Source organism: Rhinolophus ferrumequinum, chromosome 12, assembly GCF_004115265.2.
Source record: "Rhinolophus ferrumequinum isolate MPI-CBG mRhiFer1 chromosome 12, mRhiFer1_v1.p, whole genome shotgun sequence".
NCBI lineage: Eukaryota > Metazoa > Chordata > Mammalia > Chiroptera > Rhinolophidae > Rhinolophus > Rhinolophus ferrumequinum.
In genome coordinates this window covers 65,829,584-65,851,604 of record NC_046295.1, presented here as the reverse complement: position 1 = coordinate 65,851,604, position 22,021 = coordinate 65,829,584, and the positions used below count along the sequence as shown (strand labels likewise).

General features: G+C 52.7%; 1 protein-coding gene across 3 annotated transcripts in view; it reads left to right on the top strand.

Annotated features, from left to right (window-relative positions):
- Positions 1-17,878: 17,878 nt before the first annotated feature.
- KIF12 (kinesin family member 12) overlaps positions 17,879-22,021 on the top strand; it is a 7,506-nt gene continuing 3,363 nt past the window's right edge. The window contains exons 1-11 of one of the 3 annotated variants that reach the window (XM_033123905.1): positions 17,915-17,937; positions 18,130-18,295; positions 18,395-18,473; positions 18,600-18,727; positions 18,830-18,905; positions 19,294-19,428; positions 19,610-19,745; positions 20,530-20,621; positions 20,799-20,946; positions 21,648-21,766; positions 21,850-21,954. In XM_033123905.1, the coding sequence (XP_032979796.1) occupies positions 18,204-18,295; positions 18,395-18,473; positions 18,600-18,727; positions 18,830-18,905; positions 19,294-19,428; positions 19,610-19,745; positions 20,530-20,621; positions 20,799-20,946; positions 21,648-21,766; positions 21,850-21,954 (1,110 nt within the window). In that variant the 5' untranslated portion in view covers positions 17,915-17,937; positions 18,130-18,203. Of the gene's footprint in view, positions 18,296-18,394; positions 18,474-18,599; positions 18,728-18,829; positions 18,906-19,293; positions 19,429-19,609; positions 19,746-20,529; positions 20,622-20,798; positions 20,947-21,647; positions 21,767-21,849; positions 21,955-22,021 lie in introns of all 3 variants that reach the window. The other 2 variants (XM_033123906.1, XM_033123904.1) reach the window with 2 other exon arrangements.

Genomic DNA, 22,021 nt, shown 5'->3' with positions numbered 1-22,021 from the left:
CCACTGAATTTGTGATAATTTGCTACAGCAGCAATAGGAAGCTCGTACAACGTCTGGTGCCTTGGTTAGGATAATGAGAAACTGGGCTCATCCAGGTTAGCGGACCAGAGCACCCACAGATGACCTCTCCACGTGGCTGGGGCTTCTCACAGCATGGCTGCCTCGGAGTAGTCGGACTTCCCCAGTGGTTCAGGACTCCCACACAAGTATTCCAGCAAAATTGTCAGGAGCTCCATAGCCTTTCACAACCCAGCCTCAGAAGTTCCATGGTGTCACTTCCACCATACGCTACTGCTCAAAGCAGTCACAAACCCACCCAGATTCAAAGGGAGGGGACCGAGACTCCACTTCCTGCAAGGAGGAGGACCAGAAAATTTGCAGCCATTGTTTTTAAAATCATGACAAGGCTAATTGAAGTAGGGCAGTTAGGGAGAGGGCCATCTGAAGAACTAACATTTGAAGAGTCTGGATGAGGTGAGGGAGCAGAGCAGGGGCAGAGTATTCTGGGGGAGGAAACAGAAGTGCCAAACCAGAGGTGAGAATGAGGCAGGCAGATAACCAGACAGTTCCAGTCCATGTAACAAGGGGCTCAAAGGGCTGTAGGAACCCAGCTGTGGACCCTGAACCCAACCTGTGAAGGTTCCAGAAGGAAGGGATGTGTGAGCAGAGGGCTGATGATTGCAGCTGAGACGGCTCATGCTGGAGGACTTGGCAACTCCTCTCATACGCTCCCCACTCCATAGAGGAATGAGGGCTGGTCTATGCACTTCTCACTCTGGTCCTACTGGGCACTGGGAAACCCATGGGGCCAAGCTGATCTTGGTAAAGGCCTCTGCTTCCCGGGCTTCGGGTCAGCTCTTTTTGTGTGCCCTGTGGCCCTCTCTTTCCTGGCAGATGTCCTTTCACAGCCTTCACCAAATGAAATGTTACCTAATTAACGGAGGGCTAACAAGTGCACTTTCTCATTAAGGTAAAGAGAGCCAGTGGAAACAGAAGGAGGCAGTGTATTCACAGGGCACCTGCCTCTGGAGCTGGAGCCGGATACCCATCAGGCCTGCCCAGCCACCCACCTTTCTGGACCCAATCAGAGCTTTCTTTCCTATGCAGATGCAGCCGGGAAAGCGGGAGGAAGCCCCAGGTCCAGACAATCAGGAGGGAGCAGGGGAAATCCTTTTTCTGGTCCCCAAGGTCAGCACAGGGATTCTAGCCCCAACACAGGATTTGACATGTAGAAGATGCTCAATAAATATTCCTTGAATAAGGTGGAAGAGAGAAAAAATAGGGTTTTTTCTCTGACACACAACAAAGATGATTAAAAACACAGGCTCATGTTTCTACAGTCTTGGGTTCAAATCTTGATTCAGCCTTTTACTAACTTACTACAAGTCATTTTTACCTTTCTGAGCCTCAGTTTCCTCATCTGTAAAAGTGGATAATCATAGCAACCTTATAGAATTACTGGGTCGATTAAACAGGATGGTCTCCAAAAAAGGATGATGAAGATGATGACGGGTAACATGTCTAAGCCCAAAGCACAGGCAAAGCACAGTTCTGAGACCACTCTAAGAATAAGGGTTTTCATCTTCACAACTGTAGGAAGCATTTTACAGATGAGGAGACTGAGGAACAGAGAGGTTAAGTAACTTGCCAAAGGTCACAGAGTTGAGAAACCATATAGTGTGAATTCAAAGCCAGGCAATGTGGTGCCAAGCCTGTACTCTGGCACACAGTAGGAGCTCATTAAGGGGCAAGTGCTCTGCCCACTGTGTAACTGTCTTCTCTCTACTGGGTGGTGAGCACCTCAAAGATAAGGGTTGCTTGTTCCTACCTCTGGGTACCGAGCACTGGGCTGCATCTCGGGGACTGTTGCCTGGATGGGTGTGGCACCAACAAAGATGTCACTCTTATCATGCCCTTTAATGGGATAAAAATGCTCTGAGTCCAGCTGCCTGTAGTTGAATTCTGGTGCCACCATTTACTGGCCCTGAGCCTCAGTTTCCCTAACCGTCAGCGTGGACAATCAGAGTGCCCACGTCCCATGGTTTTGTGACGCAGGTCCAGCTGTATGCATATTAAGCTGAGCATACTAGTAGGTGAGAGCTCAATGGATGTTAGCTATTGTTACCATTATTATTTTTGTTCTTCTTGCATACTCCAGCCAGGTTTCCCCACAGGACCCTGGCTTTGCAAGGACCAGGCCAACCTCCCTGGCAAAGAACAGTTAACCAGGCTCTTTCTAGTGACAGGTAACTTAACTCCCATCTCAGATGCAAAGGTGGAGGCCAACACAGAGGTGGGGCGGAATGCGAGATTGGCCCTGGGCCGCATGCTCCCTAGCAAAGCGGCCAGAGCTTTCACCCCAACTCTTTCTTCTCCCGCCTTCCAGAGCAGTGGTCATAGATATGGCGAAACAAGATCAGCCTCAAGCAGGACTGGGGTTGGGAGGGTGTTGGGAGCGGGCCGGTTGAGGGGGTGTAACACAAGCCCTCTCAATGTCCCTCCCAGGCAACATTGGATCTGCCCTTTGACTTCCCCAGAGGCCCAGAGAGGTTAAGGTCCTGGGCCAGTATCACACAGCTTATCTGGCAGCCAGTTGGACTTTCTGATCCTAGAGGTCCCTAATTGTAAAACTCTGTGACACCCCCACCTGAGCTCAGCCCAAGGTCACGTCTTGGGGAATGAGGGGCAATAATGGGGGTTCCTGGAGCTTTTCACATGGGTCTTGGACAGGGAGCTAGACCAGTTGCCAGTGTGGGAAGGGCGGGTAGCCGTCAGGCAGTAAGATCGGGTACCAGGCCCTGCTCCTTTGCTCCCCATGGAGGATCAGTTGCTTGGAGAAAGGGAGGAGGGTCAGGACTCCAGGGATGGAAGGCACTGGAAAGCCATTTTCCTAGTGCAGGCTGAGGCTCTCCCAGCCTCATTTCCTTTTCTCTCTCTGCCTTGTTTCTCTCTGGCCCTCTCAATTTGTGGTCTCTATTTCTCTGCCTCTCTTCTTCTGTTTCCCCTCTCTGTATAATTCCCTTTGTCTCTATATCCCGTCCCCCTGCTTTACCCCCTTTCTTTTCTTGTTAGTCTCTCCATGTATCTCTTTCTGTTTCTGCCCGGTTTTTGCTCTGACTGCATTCCTCTCCTGTCTACGTCTCTCCCTCCGTTTCTCCCTTGTTTCTGCCTCCGCTCCTCTCCCGCCTCTGCCTCCTACACTGTCTCCCCTCTGACCTATTTTATTCACCTGGAAGGAGTTAATGGCTCTGGGCCAGGAGAGTGACACAGCAGAGCTGGGAGGTCAGCCAAGAGGCCTGGAGGAGGGGAGGGCAGGACAAGCAGACAAGAGGCTACTACAAAGGTACAGGGAGGAGATGGCAAGGTCTGAGCCTCGTGAAAGCTATGAGGTGGAGAGAACGGGGTGGCTGTGAGAACGACTGCGAAGGAGGGAGGCTCAGTGATGCTGTGGGCTTGGGAGAAGGGCCAGCAGTTGAAACACTTCCAGGACAAAGAGGAGAAAGGAGACTTCGGCAGGAGCATGTGCGAGGGAACCGCCGAGGCTGAACCACAGGGCTGGGGGGGTGGGGGGTGCAATGAGGAGGGTGAGAAGGGGTAGATGCTGACCTGGTCGAGGCAGGGGCCAACTTGGGGAAAGCCTTAAATGCCAGCCAAGAACCTAACCTTCAGTCCCCATGGAAGTGGCCTTTAATGCGAATCTCGGGGATTCTCCCCTGACAAATATATATGCCTAACGGTTGGCACCCATGTCAAGGCTTCTGGGACCCTCTGAACTTCTTCCACGAGCCACAGATACCTCAGGATATGAAGGTGATTCCAGGCCCTTGGGAGCCACTGGGGTTTTTGAGCTGAGATGGCAGACTTGGAGCTGCACCTGTAGGAAGGTGAAGCTGAAGACGTGTGGCCTTAATTGGTGGGCAGAGCCTTCTAGCAACCTGGCCCACCAGGCCCAGGACCTCTCAGAGTGTCCCTGCTTCCTAGAGACCTTGCAGGGCTCCAGGGATGCAGAGAAGAGGGCCTGAGTCCTGAGCCGGGGTGCCTGCAGCCCGGGACGCCCGGGCTCCGAGGGAGGGGCTGAGGCCCTGTCCCTCACACTGTGAAGGACACTGAGACTGAGTGCCTGGACCTGCCCCAAGAGGACTGAGCCTTCATAGCCTTTTGGATGATCAGCCTGGGGGCCGGAGGCAGTAGCCCTGCCCTGCCAGGCCCAGCCTAGCCTCGTTCCTCTTTCCCACCCACCCGCCTCCTCTCCCGTATGCCCTGCATTGAATCTCTATCTACCTCCTCAGACAATGTCCGTTTAGGCAAGGAACAGCCCCAGCGTGGGTGCTCCTTTCGCTCTGCCAGCTGGGCCAGCCTGAAGTCAACTGCAGTAACCTTAGTCCGCTGGTTTAACACCCATTATACAGATGGGGAACCTGAGTCCTAGAGGGATGAGACTTGCCAATTATTCTCCAGCCAGCTGGTGACTCAGGCAGGCCACCAGGCTCTCAGCCCCAGAGCTCTTCTGTCTGTACTTAAAGGATAGTCCTCCAGCTCCTGCACATCACTCTGGTGCCCTATTACCCAAAATGCCTGGGTCCGGTCCCAGTCACACCCTGCACTCAGGCTGCCCTGGCCAGTTGGAGCAGAACTCATTGCTGTTGCAGCAGTTACGTTTATTAAGTACCTACAATGTATCATGCACTTGATGTCATGCAATCCTCCTAATGGCCCACTGTGAAGGGGATAATATTACCCAATTATGCAGATGAGGAAGCTGAGTCTCAGAGAGGTTAAGTGACTTTCTTGTGATCACCCTATTAGTAACTGACAGAGCCAACATTAGGACTAGATGCGCCCAACTGCAAAGCTTGGGTATATATATACCTTTCTCTTCCTGTCACACAAAAGGGGCGCCAAACTGGCTTGCCTAGAAGCTCAGGAGAGCCAGGAATCCATCTCTAAAACCAGATGTCCAGCCACCTACCTGACTCCCAGAAGACCAGCCATGGGTCAGCTTTAACAGCTGAGGGGGTGTGTGTGTGGGGGGGCTCTCAGCTACTCCCTTTCCTTTAGCAGAACCGCAGGAGAGCATGAGATGCCCATGAACCTGCTCTCCGGTGTTCCAGCTCTACCACTGACTTCCTGTGTGACCGTGGCCTTGTTAACTCCCCCTTCTGGCTGTGTCTCTTTCTCTCCCTCTCAACCTGCAGGAGTTGGACTCCTGGCTCCCACAGGGCCATGGCTGCCTGAGTGCCTGCAATTCTTTGGCTGGAGGGAGATGTCTTAGTGCCCTCTGGGCAGAAGTTTGCCAAGCTATGGGTTTGGCATGCCATCTTTGCCTGCTCTGTTCGAGGGTGACTGTCTTATTCCAACAAGGAGCCACCTCAGGGTGGCCCACTCCAAACCCCAGTGACTCACTTATAGAGAGAGGCGCAGGCGGGCGGGAGCTGTCTCTGTGGCTCTTGGCGTCCAGCAGAGCCCACGGGCCCATGAGCCCACGCTGGGCGGGAACTTGTGTCAACCACTGGCTCCTATAAATCGCAGGGCTGGGACAAGGTGGGACAGTCGGTGGCCTTTGGAGAGAAAGCTCAGCCTGTGTGCTCTGGGGAGGTGACCCGGGGGGACCTTGGGGCGCTGCTCAGGGGCGTTAATGAGTGCTCCATCTGGTGCCATCCTCAACCACCAGCTGACGCTGACATAGCATTTCGGTGGGAGAGAGAGAGAGCGTGTGTGTTCCAAGGCTAGCAAAGGCTCAGTTTTTCCGATCCGGAAAAATCCGTTCAAAGAGAGGAAAATTGATGATGAGGAGTCGAAGATTGCCTGATTTATGTTGCCTTAGTCTGTGACTTAATGGTTCACAGAAGACTATCACCCTTGATGTCTAACTGGGGAGACCGAGGCTCAAAGAAGGCTGGGCCCCGTGGAGAGGGCCTTGGCAGGGCAAGAATAGAAATGTGATCTTTCACCTCCCAACCCAAAGGTCTGACCATTCTGCTATCCTGCCGCCCTCATCCAGGGGCCAGTTCTGCCTTTGGCCCCAGTGGAATATCACCCTGATTCTCTGACCCTGATTTGGACTCACGAGCACCCCATCTCTGGGACCACAGCATCAACAGATATTATTAGGAGAGACTCCAGGCAGAGCAGCTAGAGCTCTGCCTTCAGAGGGTTTATCTTCCTCTTTAGAAGACAGGAGAGAGTTTAGAAGTGAAACTAGAAAAATAATGACCGATGCTTCGTTGGTACTTATTATGCATCAGGCATAGCTCTGTTCCAAAGGTTTTTCATGTATTAACTCATTTAGTCCTCACAACAACCTATAAAATACTGTCAGCCCTGTTTTACAGATGAGGAAACTGAGGTCCCCTGAGGTTAAGTTTCTTTTCCTCAGTCATACAGCTAGAATGTCGTGTAGAAAGGCAGCCTGGTTCTTGGTTCCACACCGCCAAAGAAGAGATTGTGTGGCAAGTGTTAGCTCCCACTCTGTTCTAGGCATCACCCTCACTATTGGGAGCCAGTGTTAGAAAGAGTAGACAAGGGACCTGCCCTCAAGAAACTTGTCATTCTTCCTTCATTTATCCATCCATCCATCCATCCATCCATCCATCATTCATTCATCATCCATCCTTCTGTGTCTGGTTTTACTCACTATTTTACCCCCATTCTCAGCACAGTGCCTGGCATATAACAAGCCCTAAATCAATATATGCTGAAGGCATAAAGAAATGGAGACAGATCTGGGCCCTGTCCAAGAGCTCTTGGTCTGAGTCCCCCGCCCTCTCCCCGTCTCCATGCAATGGGTAGTAAACACTACCTTGCTCACCTCACAGGATTCTCTGAAGGCTCTGTTGGTGAGGAGGCAAGTGCTTTGCAAACTGTAAAGGGCTATGAAGGCATAGTCTGCACTGGGCTGCCGAGCTGCTGTGTAGGCGCCGAGGCCTGCAGAGCTGTGTCTCTCTCAGGTCTGGCTGGTGAGACCTGTCAGACACTTCCCCTCAGCCTGCCAAGAGGCCCAGAAAGGAAAGGAAATTGACATTTAATGAGCATCCACGATGTGCCAGGGCCTTCACACACTTTAACCCTCTCTTCTCTTTTCATACACAGATCAAAGAATGAAAGCCCAGAGAGGTGCATCATTTGCTCAAGGTCACACAGCCAGTGAGGAGCAGAGTCCAGGTTTGAACCCTGGTCTGTGAGCCCCAAGCCTGTGGTTGCGACGGTACCCAACACCACCTCCCCTTAAAGGGATGCTGCCGACGTCCTGCTTTCCAAATCTCCTTAAGTCTCCAGCATTCAAGGTTACATAGCAAGCCCCTGGCAGAGCCTTTTAAAAAGTGGTTCCATTTAGTTTTGCATTGATTATTTCCTTTCTGCTTTACAGGAATTTCTCCCCCCCCCATTTATTTGCAAAGAAAAACCAACATAAATGTTCTCCCCACACACAGGTTAACCCTTGTCTGACAGGTGGATTCTCAGCAGCCATGTGGGGAGGAGATGGAAGGTCAGCTGCTTGCCACAGCTTCCTGCGGGGCCTCTTCACAGACCCTCACGATAGTTCACACAACAGTGTGGCTGTGCTGCCTAATGCTATCCGTAGCAGAAGCCCCTGACTCCCAATTACCAGCTTCCGGTGACCCTCCGCATAGGGCAGCGTTCGGAGACCCAAGTGGAAACCACCTCTTGAAACATAAAGCCGAAAACAGGCTTCCTGAAGACACTGTCTTGAGCCACAGGCTGGGTCTGAAAAAGAAATGCCCATAGCCACGGTTCCTGGGCCACCCACCGAAAGCCTGGCACAGCACTGGGCACCTCACCAACATCCCTTCACTGAGTCTTCTAAATGGGAGAGGCAGGTCTTGATGACTCCATTTTACAATAGAAGTGAAAGCTGAGGCTCAGAGAGGCAAAATCACCTCCCAAGGCCATGCAGCTGGCCAGGGGCAAACTGGGCGTAAGACAGGACCCTTGCTTATACGTTGCTTTAAATCGAGGGCTAAAAATAAGACATTGTGCCTGTGAAATGACAAAGTGCCTCCTCTGTGCCAGACACCGTCCTCTGTCCTGGAGACCTGATCCAACAAGAAGTGGAAGCAAGTCTCAATTCTTCTAGACTTGCTGAATGATCTTGATTGGTCACTCTCCTTCTCTGAGCCCAGAATTTGCCCTATGTGAAATGAGTGGGTTGAATATCTCAGTCTTTTATGTTCTTTCTTGTTTTGCTTGGGTAATAATTTGCAAAGTAGAATGTAGCAGGTGAGAGAAGATGACTGAGGTTTATGGGTAGCACTGCGTTATGGCTGAGAGTTACTAAAACGCCGTCCAGAGACCCCCTACCAACACCACAAGGGGCAAAATTCCCTAAGGAGTTCAGGTACACTTGGGATGGAACGCCCCTGCAGCCTTGCCCCACTCCTGAGCCGCACTACTGAGTGGGAAGCTGAAGAGAGGAGTGGCAAGCCCTGGGCCAGACACCACACGGGCACACAGGATCCTCTGCGCCCCCCTCTTCCCAGCCCTTGTCTCTGGGCTGCCCATCACCCCAAGACCCAGCACCCGGTGCCCCCAGCCCAGCCCCCTCAGCAAAGGCTCCTCCTGTATTTGGCTCCAGCACCAGCAGGTCAGCCATTTAAGGCTCCACCTCACCCCTTTAAATTCTATTTTTTCAAACCACATTCTTGAACTTGGCAGATAAGGTGGCAGTCCGACAAGAGCCCTATTTACTCGGAGAGCCGTGAATGGGCCCTTTATAACAAGCTTCATTAATATTTCTACCTATTGGCCAGCTCTCCGTTTCCTCCCCCTATACAAACAGATTCTCCACACAGAAAGACTTTTCAAATGCTCTTGTTGACTTTCCCCAAACAGGGAGGGCAGCCGGGCCGGCTGGGGTGTATGAGTGTGTGTGAGTGTGTGTGCAGGGGAGGGGGCGGCCACGGGCTCACGCCCGCCTGGCCTGGTGCAGGAAGGAAAGAGGCCCGCTATTCACGGGGAGGGGTGGGCAGCCCGGGTGAGTTCAGGTATGCCGCCTCACAAAGGCACACTGAGCCCAGCCTGCGCCATGAATTCCAGAGTCCTGGCTGGAGGAGTCAGGCCGTCCCTTCTCAGCCCGTTGCCTGGCCAGGTAACCCTGGCCAAATCCCTTACTCACGCTGGGCCTTACTGTCCTCCTTCGTCAGTTGGGTCTACACCCTGCTCTTCAAAGTGTGGTCCATGCACCAGCAGCAGCAGCGTCGCCCAAGAGCTTATAAGACATGCAGACTCTCTGTCCAGATTTGCTGTACCTGAATCTGCGTCTGAAGATTCTGGATGATAGGTGTGCACCACAAGGTTCCAGAAGCATCACATCGATAGCACATCCCCTCCACCAGGACCAAGGCTGTTCTATGGCTGAAAGGCCATCACAGACCTGAAACATCATTGAGGTGGCAGCCACCAAGGCTGTTGTGCTCTCTACTTTGTGACCACAGGCCTGGCCCATGGTTGGGGCTCAGGAAATAAACAACCAGAAAAGTGCATTGTCAAAGTCTGGAAGCCTTGTGCTAATGACAGAAATTCTTCCTCTTCAGCAGATGATAAATTGTGAAGAACAACCTATTCCGTTGTTCAAAAGGTCACATGGCAACAGAAGGGACCTTCTAATTTGCAATGGATGGGTTGAGCTCCCTGTCTTTTGGAGATATGCAAGCAGAAAGTGGAAGACCTGTGAGGGAAATTGGAGAAAGCACTGAGCCCCATGTGTGCCTCTGGGCTGAGGAAGAAACAGTGCAGAGAATGTGGCGTCATCACCGCGTTCGCTCACAGGGGGCACGGTGGCGCCTTTGGAGAGAGGCAGAGCCGAGTTTGAATGCTGATGACGCCCTCTAACAGTGAGAACATGGGCAAATACCTTCCCTTCCCTTCCTTGTTCATGTGATAAATGTTTATCCTATGTGTCAGACCCTCTGCTGGACCTTGGGGACACAACGGTCAACAAAATAGCCTTTGTCCTTGCCCTCTCTGGGAAGAGAGACAACAACAACAACAATAAAATAAATACAAATGCCAAGGAGGAAACAGAGGAGGGTGACAGACAAGGTATGTGTATGGGGAAGGGGGAAACCTATTGGGGGAGTCAGGGAAGACATCACTGAAAGCTGGCTTTTTAAAATCAAGCCTGTAGACAGAGGGACCAACCATGTGAGCAGCTAAAGGAAGGGCACTCCCAGCGGTGCGAACAGCATATGCAAAGGTCCTGAGGCAGGAAATACTCGGTGTTCTGAAAGGGGTCAGTGTGGCAATAGCATTCCTCATACAAGGGGAAGAGGGTTGATCATTTCCAGCTTGCAGACCTGCTGGGAGGGAGGCTGGCACAAAGGAGGTGCTTAGAACATAATGTGTTTGCTCTTGACTGATCTTCAGGCCCCTGTGACTGCGTCAGTCCCCTGTGACTGCGTCAGGCCCCTATCAGGATGGCTGTCTGCTCTTTCCATCTCTCAGGAACAGCAGGGGCAGTGCCTCAGTCTGGGCCCCAGCCCAGAACAGGGTCAGCTGAGCTGGAGGCGGTTGAATGAGCTGCCTGTGTGCATCTTGGCTACCTACATCTTACCTTTTTGGGGAGGGGGTGGCCTGCTCTCTCCTGGGACAACGGCCCAGCTTTGGCTAGCCTAGGCGGCTTGGACAGAAATCCCCGACCCCCTGCCTAGGTCTCAACAGCCAAAGGCTGGACCCTCTTGGGAGGACAGAGCCCTCTGGCCAGCCCACACCCCACTCCCTGGCCAGTCCTTAAGTACCAGGCTAGAAATAACCAGTTGTCTCCTCCCCTTGGGGCTGTGGGCTCGCCCACCACAGGGGCTGAGGAGGCGGGCAGAGTGGGCAGGGCTGTCCTAAGACAGGCCTCTTGGATTCTTCCAGCTGGGAGGCCCCTACACTCAGGCATCAAGAGGTGGGGTGGAGGGAGGTTAGTTCCAATTCTGGATTTGCCATTGACTCCCAGGAGCCCTTCAAAAGCTGCTTTCACAATTTGAGCCTCAGTTTCCTTATCCATACAACAGAGTTGATCACTCCCTCAGAGGGTTGTTGTGAGAATGAAATAACATGAGAAAGAAATATGTGAGCTTTGTAAACTGTAAAGTGCAATGCACACAGAAGAGTTCGAGGTGGGGGGGAACAGTTCACGTATTTAAGGTCATGAAAAGACAGTATTGGGGGATAGTCCCAACTGTACCTCTGGGAAGATCACTGTGCTTCTGAGGCTGTTTCCCCAACTGTAGCGTCTGAATCTTTCTGTGTACCTCAAAGGGTAGTTATTAGAATCCAGTTAATTCAAACAATATATGTATTGAACACCTACTGTGTGAATTGCTCACGGCATTCTACATAGACATCTTGCAAACGGGTAGGTCCCCTTTTCTTTTTCAGCTTCAGGGAATCCTTTCCTGGGGACTCAAGATGAGTGAAGGATGTACTCAGGAAACCAGACAAAGTGTAGACAAGGGGCAGGATTCTAGATCTCAGATTTGCCCCCATAGTCAGGTTGCTGGTCAAGATCCTGCTTCATTCTCTTACTGTCCCTGTGACTTTGGGCAAGTTACTTAGCTTCTCCAAGCCTCAGTTTCCCCATCCATAAAGTAGGGAGAATATTAATACCACAGAAGGCTTTTGTTATGATTAAATGATATCAATTGATAGGTAATGCTTAGCTCAGTCTCTGACCCATTGTATGTAAGCCATTAATGCTTGCTATGAGAAATACCAGTAAATAAATAGTTCACTGTTGTAGTAGCAGTAGTAAAATACTGTACTATAAATACCAGTAGTCGCAAAGGTATTAGTAGTCATAGTATTAGCAGTAGAAGAACTACCAGAAGTACTATCGGTGGTAGTCATAGTAGAAGTACTAGCTGTACTAGTAAACACTGGTAGCTATGGTAGTATTAGCAGACATGCTAATATAATAGTATTAATATAGTGTCAGAGTGGACTTGTGTGACAGGGGAGAGGTAAGGCTAAGAGAATTCAGCCCCTTTTAATTCTGGGGAGGGGGCAGACAGGTCCAGTTGATGAAAATTGGAAAGGAGAGGGGTCAAGATAGATGGGTTGGCAAGAAAAAACGAAGGGCGCAGCGCTCTAGAAATGGGTGCTAATCAAACCCTTGTAGACTAAATGAGAGAAATGACTGTCTCAGGGATGGAATCTTGGGGTTGTGGGGGGCTGCGTCTCCCCCTCAACCTCTCCCAGGGAGGCAGATATAGTGTTTGTTCCCAGAAATCCCAGAAGCCTGGAGCAGGCAGGGTCTTAGCTATCTGTGGTCCCCTGTCCTCATTTGCATGTGGGAACACTGAGGCTCTGGGCGTGAGTGGGAGGGGGGTTTCCACTGGGTGACAGCAGAGAATGATTACTGGGCTGGGAGACGTGCTTCCCGCTGCTCCCACAGGACCAGCTCTGAGGGCTTGGGCTGATGTGGAAGCCCCAGCTCGGCGTTCCAGGTCCTTAGCTGCCAGAGGGGCGAGTCAGCAGTGGGGACTGGCACCCACCCAGGCCTCAGGAACTCAGTGTCCTCAGTTCTGATAGGATGGGTGGAGCTTCCTCGGAAGAGCTGGAATAATCACAAGGAGGGGGCACCAGGGCATCCCCAGGCTCTGCTCCTCTGGAAGAGGGAATGAAATTTCCAGCCAGGAGCAATCCGGGGCTTCCATAGAAACTTCTGCTTTTGGCACTTTGGAGTATGATCCCACCAGTCTCGCAGGCCTTGACCCCACTAAATAACAGTTTGTTCTTCAACTTGTCCCACTTCTGGGCCTTTGCTCATGCTGTCCCCTTTGCCTGAAATGCTCTTTTTCTCCTTTATGCCTGCTTCAATGCCACCTCCTTCAGGAAGCCTTCCCAAATACCCTAGCCTTTGCTCTCTGGCCAGGATTCCCTTTCTCTGCTTGTGGTCCCATGGCATTTGGTCCCAGCTGCTACGAGTAGTTCATTTTAACAGACATGCATTGATTCACCGACCAGTCCCGGCCCTCAGAAAGCTTCGAGTTCTCTGAGGCAGACAGATATTGATGTACCACCTCCACCCCTGGCAAATGGGTTAAGGTCATGGTGCTGGTAGGTGTGGGAGGGTGAGCGTCTTCAGGGGAGGGCTCCCATCCCAATCCAGGAGGGCTTCCTGGGAGAGGATGCAGCCACTCTGTGCTCATAACCAAATGACACAGTGGATTGTTAGTACTTAGTTTATGACCCAGCGCACAGTGGGTGTTTGGGGCATGCTTAATTAACATTCCAATTGAATATGCAGCTGCAGTTGCCACATTGGACAACTTCCTGTCACCTGTGTAGAGGCAATCTAGCAGGGAAGAAAAATCTGGAAAGCTGAATGGATCCCCTGGTCCCTGCAGGCAGGGCCTATGAGAAGTTCTGCTTTGTACAATCTATCATAATAGGTTGTACAGTGGATCCCATGCTAGAAATGAAAAGAGAGAATCCGGGATCACAGTGAGATGGCTCATCAGGAAACGTGGTGCCAAGAGAAAGGTGCGTATACCAGAAAAAGCAGACAGAAAGTCTCAAAAAGCCCATCAGGATCTGAAAAATTACTCTACCAAAATATAGCCCAAGACACACACTGGATAAGATGACTTTGGTCATCAAGAAAAATATCAAAAGCTGAATTTGTCAATCCTGGCTGTGCGTTAGATCCATCTGGGGGGCTTTAAAAACATTGATGCCTTGGCCCCAACCTCCAAACCAATTAATCAGAATCTCTGGGGGTGGGGCCTGGAATCGCCAGGTGATTCTGATGCCGGGGTGGAGCTCCGCGGCCTTAAAGTATCACTCGACATTCCCCAGGGAAGAAGGCAGGGCAGGGTGAAAGCTGATATGGGAACACGTTTCAACAGAGATGGTTAAACTAAGGCGAGTTGTGTACTTAAAAGGTCAACTTCAGTTATCCAAGTCTAGTTTTGCAGAACAGCTCACAGAAAAGGGCTGCAGAGAGTAGAGGACAGAAGACAAGCTTTGGTGACAGTCAGATTCCCACACCACTTAGTGGGTGCATGACCTTAGGCAAGTTACTGAGCAACTCAGAGTCTCATCTATAAAATAGGGACGTTTGTAGTGCCAGTCCCAGAGGGTTGCTTTGAAAATTAGTTGAAATGAAGTAGGAAAAGTGCCCAGTGTTCAACAAATATCAACTCCCATCCCTCTGACTCAGAAGGTTCCAGACACATGAGGCATTGTTGTGCAAGAGAGGGTCCTTAATGCCCCTTAACATTCTTACACGTTGCCATTGTTTTTGGAGGAAAATATCCAACTCATAGGTAAGTCATCCCTGGGTGAACAGTTGGTACAGACTGACTCAGGGGAAAGCTGATTATGTTTCTAGGAAAAAGAGCCGAGATCCTGGAAACAGCAGGGAGTTTCAACAACCCTGGGTCCTTTGATTTCACAACCACCCGTAGAGGCTCATCTTTACCAAAAGCCGAAGCCTGGCTTTAGGGTGTCTCATTTCCTCTTGCTTGGACCTTCATGCCTTCATCAGACAGTTAGTTAGTGGGTGCGCCTCTGTGCCGGGCCCTGGGCATTGGGAGGTGATCTCTACCCTCACAAGGCTCCTTGTTGAGCAGGAAGCCTGGCATGTCTGCCAGTACCCACCAGACACAGCAGATAAGCCTTGTGAGGCTGTGGAGGAGAGGAACCAGGTAGGTACTCAGGGGAAAGAGTAGCCCAGGGGCGTCAATGGGTCACTGTGACTCTCTCCATCTCTCCCTAAAATCACAGCTCTTCACCATCGGTACAAGTGCTGCTTCAGCCTATACTGGCCGCCCTTCAGTTTTCCCATCTGTAAAATGGGAGTAGGTGACCAGAGAGAAGTTAATTCAGTGATTCCCTAAGGCCCTTGCTTTGGAGAATGTTGTGAAATGAGTCCTATGGCCTACATTCACATTTTAATTAAAGATTACAGCAAGCTCTGTTTGGAAAATTTCACAACTGGACTTGGATCCATCTGGCTGTCCCTTCATGATGGGGGGGGGCAAAAGGGGTGGTACAAGTGGAACAATGAAAGACGAGTGTCATGTGATAAAGGGAGAACTTCCTTCCTCCCCGATCTTCTTTCTCATCTCTGTCCCACCTCAGTCCAATGCAAAGCTGTCTGGCAGGGTGAGCCCCAGACTCATCTGGGAGCTTGGCCAAGGCTGGGAGAGTGTCACCCAGCTTCTGGGCACATTTGAGAGCAGCTTTGTGGCAGGAGCTGATGATCACCATGATAAATGAGTCCCTAAAGGAATCCTTACATCATGAAGTTGAGTGTTTGCGGTTAGTCTTGAGAGGAGGGAGGGAGGAGAGATGGCGGTTGGCAAGGGATGCACGACGACGCATCCAGCAATCCTCTCACCAGCCTCCCTTCCTCCTCCTTGGCTCCTTCTCTTCTTCCCACCAACATTTCCTGAGCTCCTACTGTGTGCAGGCTCCTGTGCTGGCTCCGAGACCACAGGGATGAAGCCAGCACAGTCCATGCTCCCAACAGTCAGGAAGACCAACCTACTGTGTTCAGTATGGAAGAGTACTGAACCCAGTGTCATCAGCACTGCAACAGAGGGAAGCCCCGGAGGCCGCAGGGGCACAGACCTGGTGGGGAGGGGATGACGGGCAAGGCTTTCTACAGGAAGGCTTGCAAGACAAGTCCACCAGGCAGCAGACAGAGCTCCTGGCAGAAGGAACAGCAGGAACAAAGGTCTAGGGAATTAGAGGGAAGCGTAGCAAAGCTTTTGGGCCGGAGCACTGGATGCAGCGGCGGGGGGGCAGGTGGGTAATGGAGAGAGCCAGCCAGAGGAGTCAGCAGGAGATAGAGTCTAAATGACCTTGAATCTCAGCGAGGGAGCTGACTTTATCCTGAGGCCCCAGGGAGTCAGGGCAGGATTTTCCCAGGGATGAAGGCTGGGATTAAAGAGGCTGGAACCAGGAGCAGGGGTGAGTGTGGGAGGCCCCCTGACTGCTCAATACTGCTTTTCTTTACTCCCTCAAGGAGTACTTCTTGAGGGCCTGCTCACCCCTCTCCACAGTATCAGGCTGGTCAGCCCCTGCACGCTGCTCAAGCTACAGAGAAAATGTATGGAAGCCGTAGCTGCCCTTGACAAAGCCTCCTTTGTGGCGAGCCGTGGGGCCATCGTGGTGTGGTGCTCTGCTGCCCTCTAGCTACCTACGCCTGGAGACACACCCCTGCAGGGTCCAGCGGCTTCTAAAACGCTCTGAGTTTCGCAGCAAGCCTTCCCTCTCTCTCTCCATCAACGACGGGGGGTCCTGCGATTCTGGATGAAAAGGTGCAGTTTGGGATAGAGGACAAGCTCAGAACCTCCAGTGATGTACACATTTTGATCCAGGTTGAGAGCCTGGGGCAAAAAAAATCCCGACAAACAGCTCATCACACCCCAACATGCATATATCCCTTGTCTCTGCCCTATTCTCAAAATCCCTTGGCTGTGAAATCCCATTTCAGTTCTGTTTGAGGTGGACGGCAATCTGATTAAATCAACTCACGCTAAGATGTGAATGACTGATAGTCCTCAACCCTTTTAAGGACATTTAGGGAGCAACTTGTTCACTTCCTGGGTTTACAACTGAAAAGGGAAGCCTGCCATCGCAAATAGCACTAAGATTTAGAGCTCACAGCTCTGGGTTTAAACCTGTTGTTCACCATTTACAGCTGCTTTCTTTTTAGACAGCCTCCCCTGCCCACTTCTGTTTTCTGGTTTTTTTCATCTGACAAACAGGACTAGTAATTCTTGCCCTATCAACCTCAAGGATTAAAAAAATATGTTATAGATTATGAAATTTCAGAGTAGAAAGGAATCTTGGCGCTCATCTAGGGATTTTTATTTTGGCTTTGACCTAATTGTGTACAATTTATGAATCACTTTCAATTACAGGCGCCTCAACTTACAATAATAAACCCGTAGTAAATTGACAGTATATTAAGTCTAAATGCAGAGCGTCAGTTGTTTACCCTCGTGAGGGCGTGGCTGACTGGGGCCGGCTCGCCGCTGTGCCCGGCCTCGCAAAGAACGATCGGACTGTGTATCACCAGCCCGTGAAAAGATCAAAACGCAAAATTCAAGTACGGTTTCTACTGACTGCGTATTGCGTTTGCACTATCATAAAGTTGAAAAATCGTTAAGTTGAATCATTGTAAGTCCAGGAGAACTACGTAAAATCATTGCTCTCTTTTTGCAAGTAGGACACAGTTAAGAACGGGGAAATGACGTGGCCAGAGCTCTCTGGGATGTTAGTGGCCGAGCCCAGGACAGTGGTCTCTGTTCTACCTAACTCTACCTATAGATCCTGCTAGAACACCCTATAACCCTCACCTACCACCCTCACGTCCCTGTCCCTACAGGCCTCTGAACTCTTCCTAAAAGCCCCTGTACACTAAATAGCACTTATCTGTCTCTCTAGCAAAACTATGGGATTTCTCTGCTTGGTGCCCATCATGGAGCGTGGCGCTGAATGGGTGAGTGCCCCACCCCAGCACCTCTACAGCCAGACCAGGAGAGGGTTAAACAACAGTCCTGGCCTTGGATCCGCCTAGGCATTGTAGAAGCAGGCGGCCTAATGTTTAACCAGATGCTTCAACTCAGGAAGAACTCAATCCAGCCAGGTCTTCCCGGAGCTAAGACCTGGCCCCGCCCCCCTCCCCCTCCCCCAGGCCCCTGGGCTGTGAAGTAGTAGCTGAAGCTCCTAGGAATGGAGAAAGGGAAGAGGGGGGAAGGTTACAAAACTGGAGGAGTTTGTGGATAGAATAGGCAGAGCTGTTTGGTCTTGGCTGAGTCCCTCCCATTCCTGCTTCCGTATTCCTATCTGCGCACAGAGGACGCTGGTCTGGGGGGTCCCTTCTGATGGCACTTCGCAAGAGCAAGGAATCCTCAGAATCCAGAAACCTCTCGCTAGGGGTTCCCTAGCTTGGGAGAAACTTCCTCCACCACAGAGGTGGGGGTGGGTAAATCTTTAACTACCTGGCCCAGCGCAGGCCAGAGCCTTTCCGGATGGATGGCGGCCTGGGAAGGGGGGATGGGTGTGGGGGATGTAAGGTGTGTATAGTTAGTCCTAGCGTGGTGAAGGGAGGGTAGTGGGGAGGAAAAGGAACGAAATCGGGCGGGGCTAACTCCGTGTGCACAGCAGGACATGGAGGAACGCGGATCCCCTGATGGGTAAGCAGAGATTCTGGGAGATTCAAAGAGCCGCTGGGCGCCGGGATGGTTAACTCACCTTGCTGCCACAGGGACCCTGAGTGGAGCCTGGAGCAGGGGCCAGAGGGGCCGGAAACGCCCATCCAGGTGGTGCTCAGGTGGGTATAGATTGGTTAGGAAGTGCCCAAGAGAGAGGAAGGGAAGGGACCGATGGAGAGACATCGGGGTGGAACATCAACCCTACCGTCGGAGCACAGGGTGCGTCCCATGAGCGCGGCCGAGCTGCGTCGAGGGGAACAGAGCGCGCTGCACTGCTCAGGTTCCAGGACTCTGCAGGTGAGAAAACCCTCCCCCTCTAAAACAACCTACCGGAAGGATGCCTTGTCCCTCCCCCCCAGGCAACTTTGCCCAGGCCCCGCCCTCCCAGGCGTCTCCCCGCTTCTCCACCGCCCCCTCCCCCAGGTGAGCCCCCCGGGCGGGGGTCCCGATGTAGCTTTCCGCTTCGGCGCGGTGCTGGACGGGGCGTGCACGCAGGAGGACGTGTTCCGGGCTTGCGGTGTGCGGCGTCTTGGGGAGCTGGCGCTGCGCGGGTGAGTGAGGCCCTGGGGATGCTTTGCATCCCCGCACTGCCCTGTCCCCGCCGCGGACCCCCGCCCTCCGCCTGGGCCCAGCCACGCCCCTGCTGCCCGCAGCTTCTCCTGCACCGTCTTCACCTTCGGCCAGACCGGCTCCGGGAAGACCTACACCTTGACCGGGCCTTCTCCCCAGGTGGGCCAAGCGCCATGGGAGCCCTGGTGGGTCTGGGGTTGATGGGCTGGAAGCTCTGGGGAGCCGTTGGCGGCGCAGGCTTCCGGAGGGTAGGGCCTTGTACAGTGCAGCCCAGTTCATGTATTTGCAGACAAGGAAACTGAGGCCCATAGAGGTAAAGCTACTTGCCCCGTATGGAGTTCAAATTTTGTCTCCTTTACTTACTAGCTCCCAGTTTCTTCATCTATAAAATGGAAGCGATAGTACTGATTGTGAGAATTAGATGAGATGTTACATGGGAACTTCGTATAGTTAGTTCCTAGGGCATAGTAAGAAAGGGCTCTACAAAGGGTAGTTATTACTGTGGTGGTGACGACCCAGCCCCAGGCTCAGCTGTTTCTGCCCCCAGGGAGAGGGGGTGCCTGTACCCCCCAGCCGGGGCGGCATCATGCAGAGGACCTTCGCCTGGCTGTTGGACCGTGTGCAGCACCTGGGCACCCCCGTCACCCTCCATGCCTCCTACCTGGAGATCTACAATGAGCAGGTGGGGGACAGAGATGACTGGAAAGACAGCCCACAGTTGAAATGAGGCATTTCTTTCTAAGGAGCCTGGGGCAAGGGGCAGAATAGGTGGTGTGTGTGTGTGGGGGGCACTGTCAGTAAGGTCTAGGGGTGGATGGAACGTGGACTCAGAGCTCCTTCCTTCCCTCCACCCCATCACCCAGGTTCGAGACTTGCTGAGCCTGGGGTCTCCCCGGCCCCTCCCTGTTCGCTGGAACAAGACTCGGGGCTTCTATGTGGAGCAGCTGCGGGTGGTGGAGTTTGGGAGTCTGGGGGCTCTGATGGAACTTCTGCAAATGGGTGCGTGCTATTTCAGGGGCGCTTTGGGGTACAGGGGAAGCCCATCCCTCTATTGTTCACTGAGTGCACTCAGGGCCCCTTGCTGGAGCTGTGGATTCAGAGAAGACCCTTGTGGCAGCAAAAGGCCAGCAAAGCGACAGTTCAGACACAGCCCAAGGAGGGCCCCCATCCCACCCCCAGGCCTGCTGATTGTGCCTTCCAAACTCTTTCCGGGCCCACCTTCTCTCCAGCCCAGGGCCTCTGCGTCAGCCTTTTTTTTCACTCCCTGGATAGGTCTTCCCACCTCAAGGCTCTCCATGCAGCAAACCACATCCCTCTTTCCCTCCAGACACTCCAGACCCGTCCAGTGTCCTGAGGGCAAAGGTCATACCTCTTAGCCTAGCCTATAGGCCCCCTCTGTTCCAGTCTCATTCATTCATTCATCAAATATTTATTGAACATCCACCCTGTGACAGGCATTGGGGTCACTGAGACTCTGGGTTCCTGCCCCAACATTGTGCCACGTCTCCTAGCTGATCTTTCTGCTTCCTCTCCCTCCTTCTACAAAGAAATAGGAAGGATGTATACCAGGTGCGAATCTGACATTCTTCTGCTCAGTCCTTTCCATCCCCCTCTCACCTGTCTGTGCTCACCTGTCTCAGCCCACATCCCATCATTCCCCTTTCCTGCCACTGTGCCTTTGCACAGGCTGGCCCCTCTACCAGGATGCCTTTGCTCCTTTGCCTTTATTGGTGACTACATGCTCTTCCTACCAGGTCCAGTGCCTGATGCTTTTCCCCTCCAGGTCTTAGCCGTCGAAGGAGCTCAGCTCACACCCTGAACCAGGCCTCCAGCCGAAGCCATGCCCTGCTCACACTCTATATCAGCCGCCAGACTGTGAGTGCCCCAGCCTGGGGAAGGAGCTGGCCCAGGGCCACCCAGCAAAGGTCCGCTTCTGGGTATATAAACCAACTTGGGTGTGCAAAGGAAGTCATAGTGGAAACTCTGGCTTTGTGACTTTGATGGGGACAGCCCCTCTCAAGTCCCTATCAGGCTCTGATCCCCCAATCCCAGCAGATGCCTCCTGTGGATCCCGGGGACCCTGCTGGGGGGAAGCTGTGCTTTGTAGACCTGGCCGGCAGTGAGAAGGTGGCGGCCACAGGATCCCGCGGGGATCTGATGCTTGAGGCCAACAGCATCAATCGCAGCCTGCTGGCCCTGGGTGAGACCGGGGAGCCGTCTGACATCCCGAGACCTTCCTCTTGCCTGACCTGTAGCTGTCCACGGGAGGGGTGGGGAGAAGGGAGCGGAGCGGCGGCAGAACCAGAGGGGTTGTGGGGTTGTAGGGATGGAGGAGAATTAGGGAGCTGTGAGCTAAGAGCCACAGGCAGGCCTCCTTCTGGTCTCAGCTGGCTTTGACTTGTGCCTCGCCTCTTAGAACTGTGTTGATGACTTTATAAGCCTATAAGCTTCATTCTATTAGAATTCTAGTTTGGGAGGTAGACACACTCAAGTACAGAGTGTGAGCCCTCAGATATGTAACCTGTCCCTTGTGCAGTTGGGAAGACTGAGGCCCAGTGAGAAGGGACCCGACCTGTCTTCCCACACCCACCCCAGGTCATTGGGCCTCCACTGTGGCGTGCGTGGGGAGCTCCTCTTCATTCAGTCCGTTTGTCAGATGTTTCCTGAGCCCTTGCTGAGAGCCAGACCCTTTGTTGGGCACTGGGGGTCTGGGCTGGACAGGGCCACCTCTGCCCTCCGGCCCCAGTCTGGTGGCAGAGGCCAATCTGAGTGAGGAACGAGATCACATGGAAAGAGCGATTTTAGAGCACACTGGCCTAGGTGGATTTCTGCTCTGCTGAACCAGCTGTGTGTCCTTGGACAAGGGGTGTAACCTTACTGGGCCTCGCTGTCCCCACCCAGGTCACTGCATCTCCCTGCTGCTGGACCCACAGCGGAAGCAAAGCCACATCCCCTTTCGAGACAGCAAGCTCACCAAGCTGCTGGCGGACTCACTGGGGGGGCGCGGGGTCACTCTCATGGTACCTGAGGGGGGCTGGCAGGGAGGGCTGGGGTTTGAGGGAGGGGCTCCCATAGAGAAACACTCAAGACATTCTCCTCCCAGGTGGCCTGCGTGTCCCCCTCAGCCCAGTGCCTTCCTGAGACTCTCAGTACCTTGCGATATGCCAGCCGAGCTCAGCGGGTCACTACTCGGCCACAGGCCCCCAAGGTGAGTAGAGGAAGACACAGGTAGAAGGAAGGCAGGGTCAGTGGTTGGAGATCAGCCAGTAGTTGGA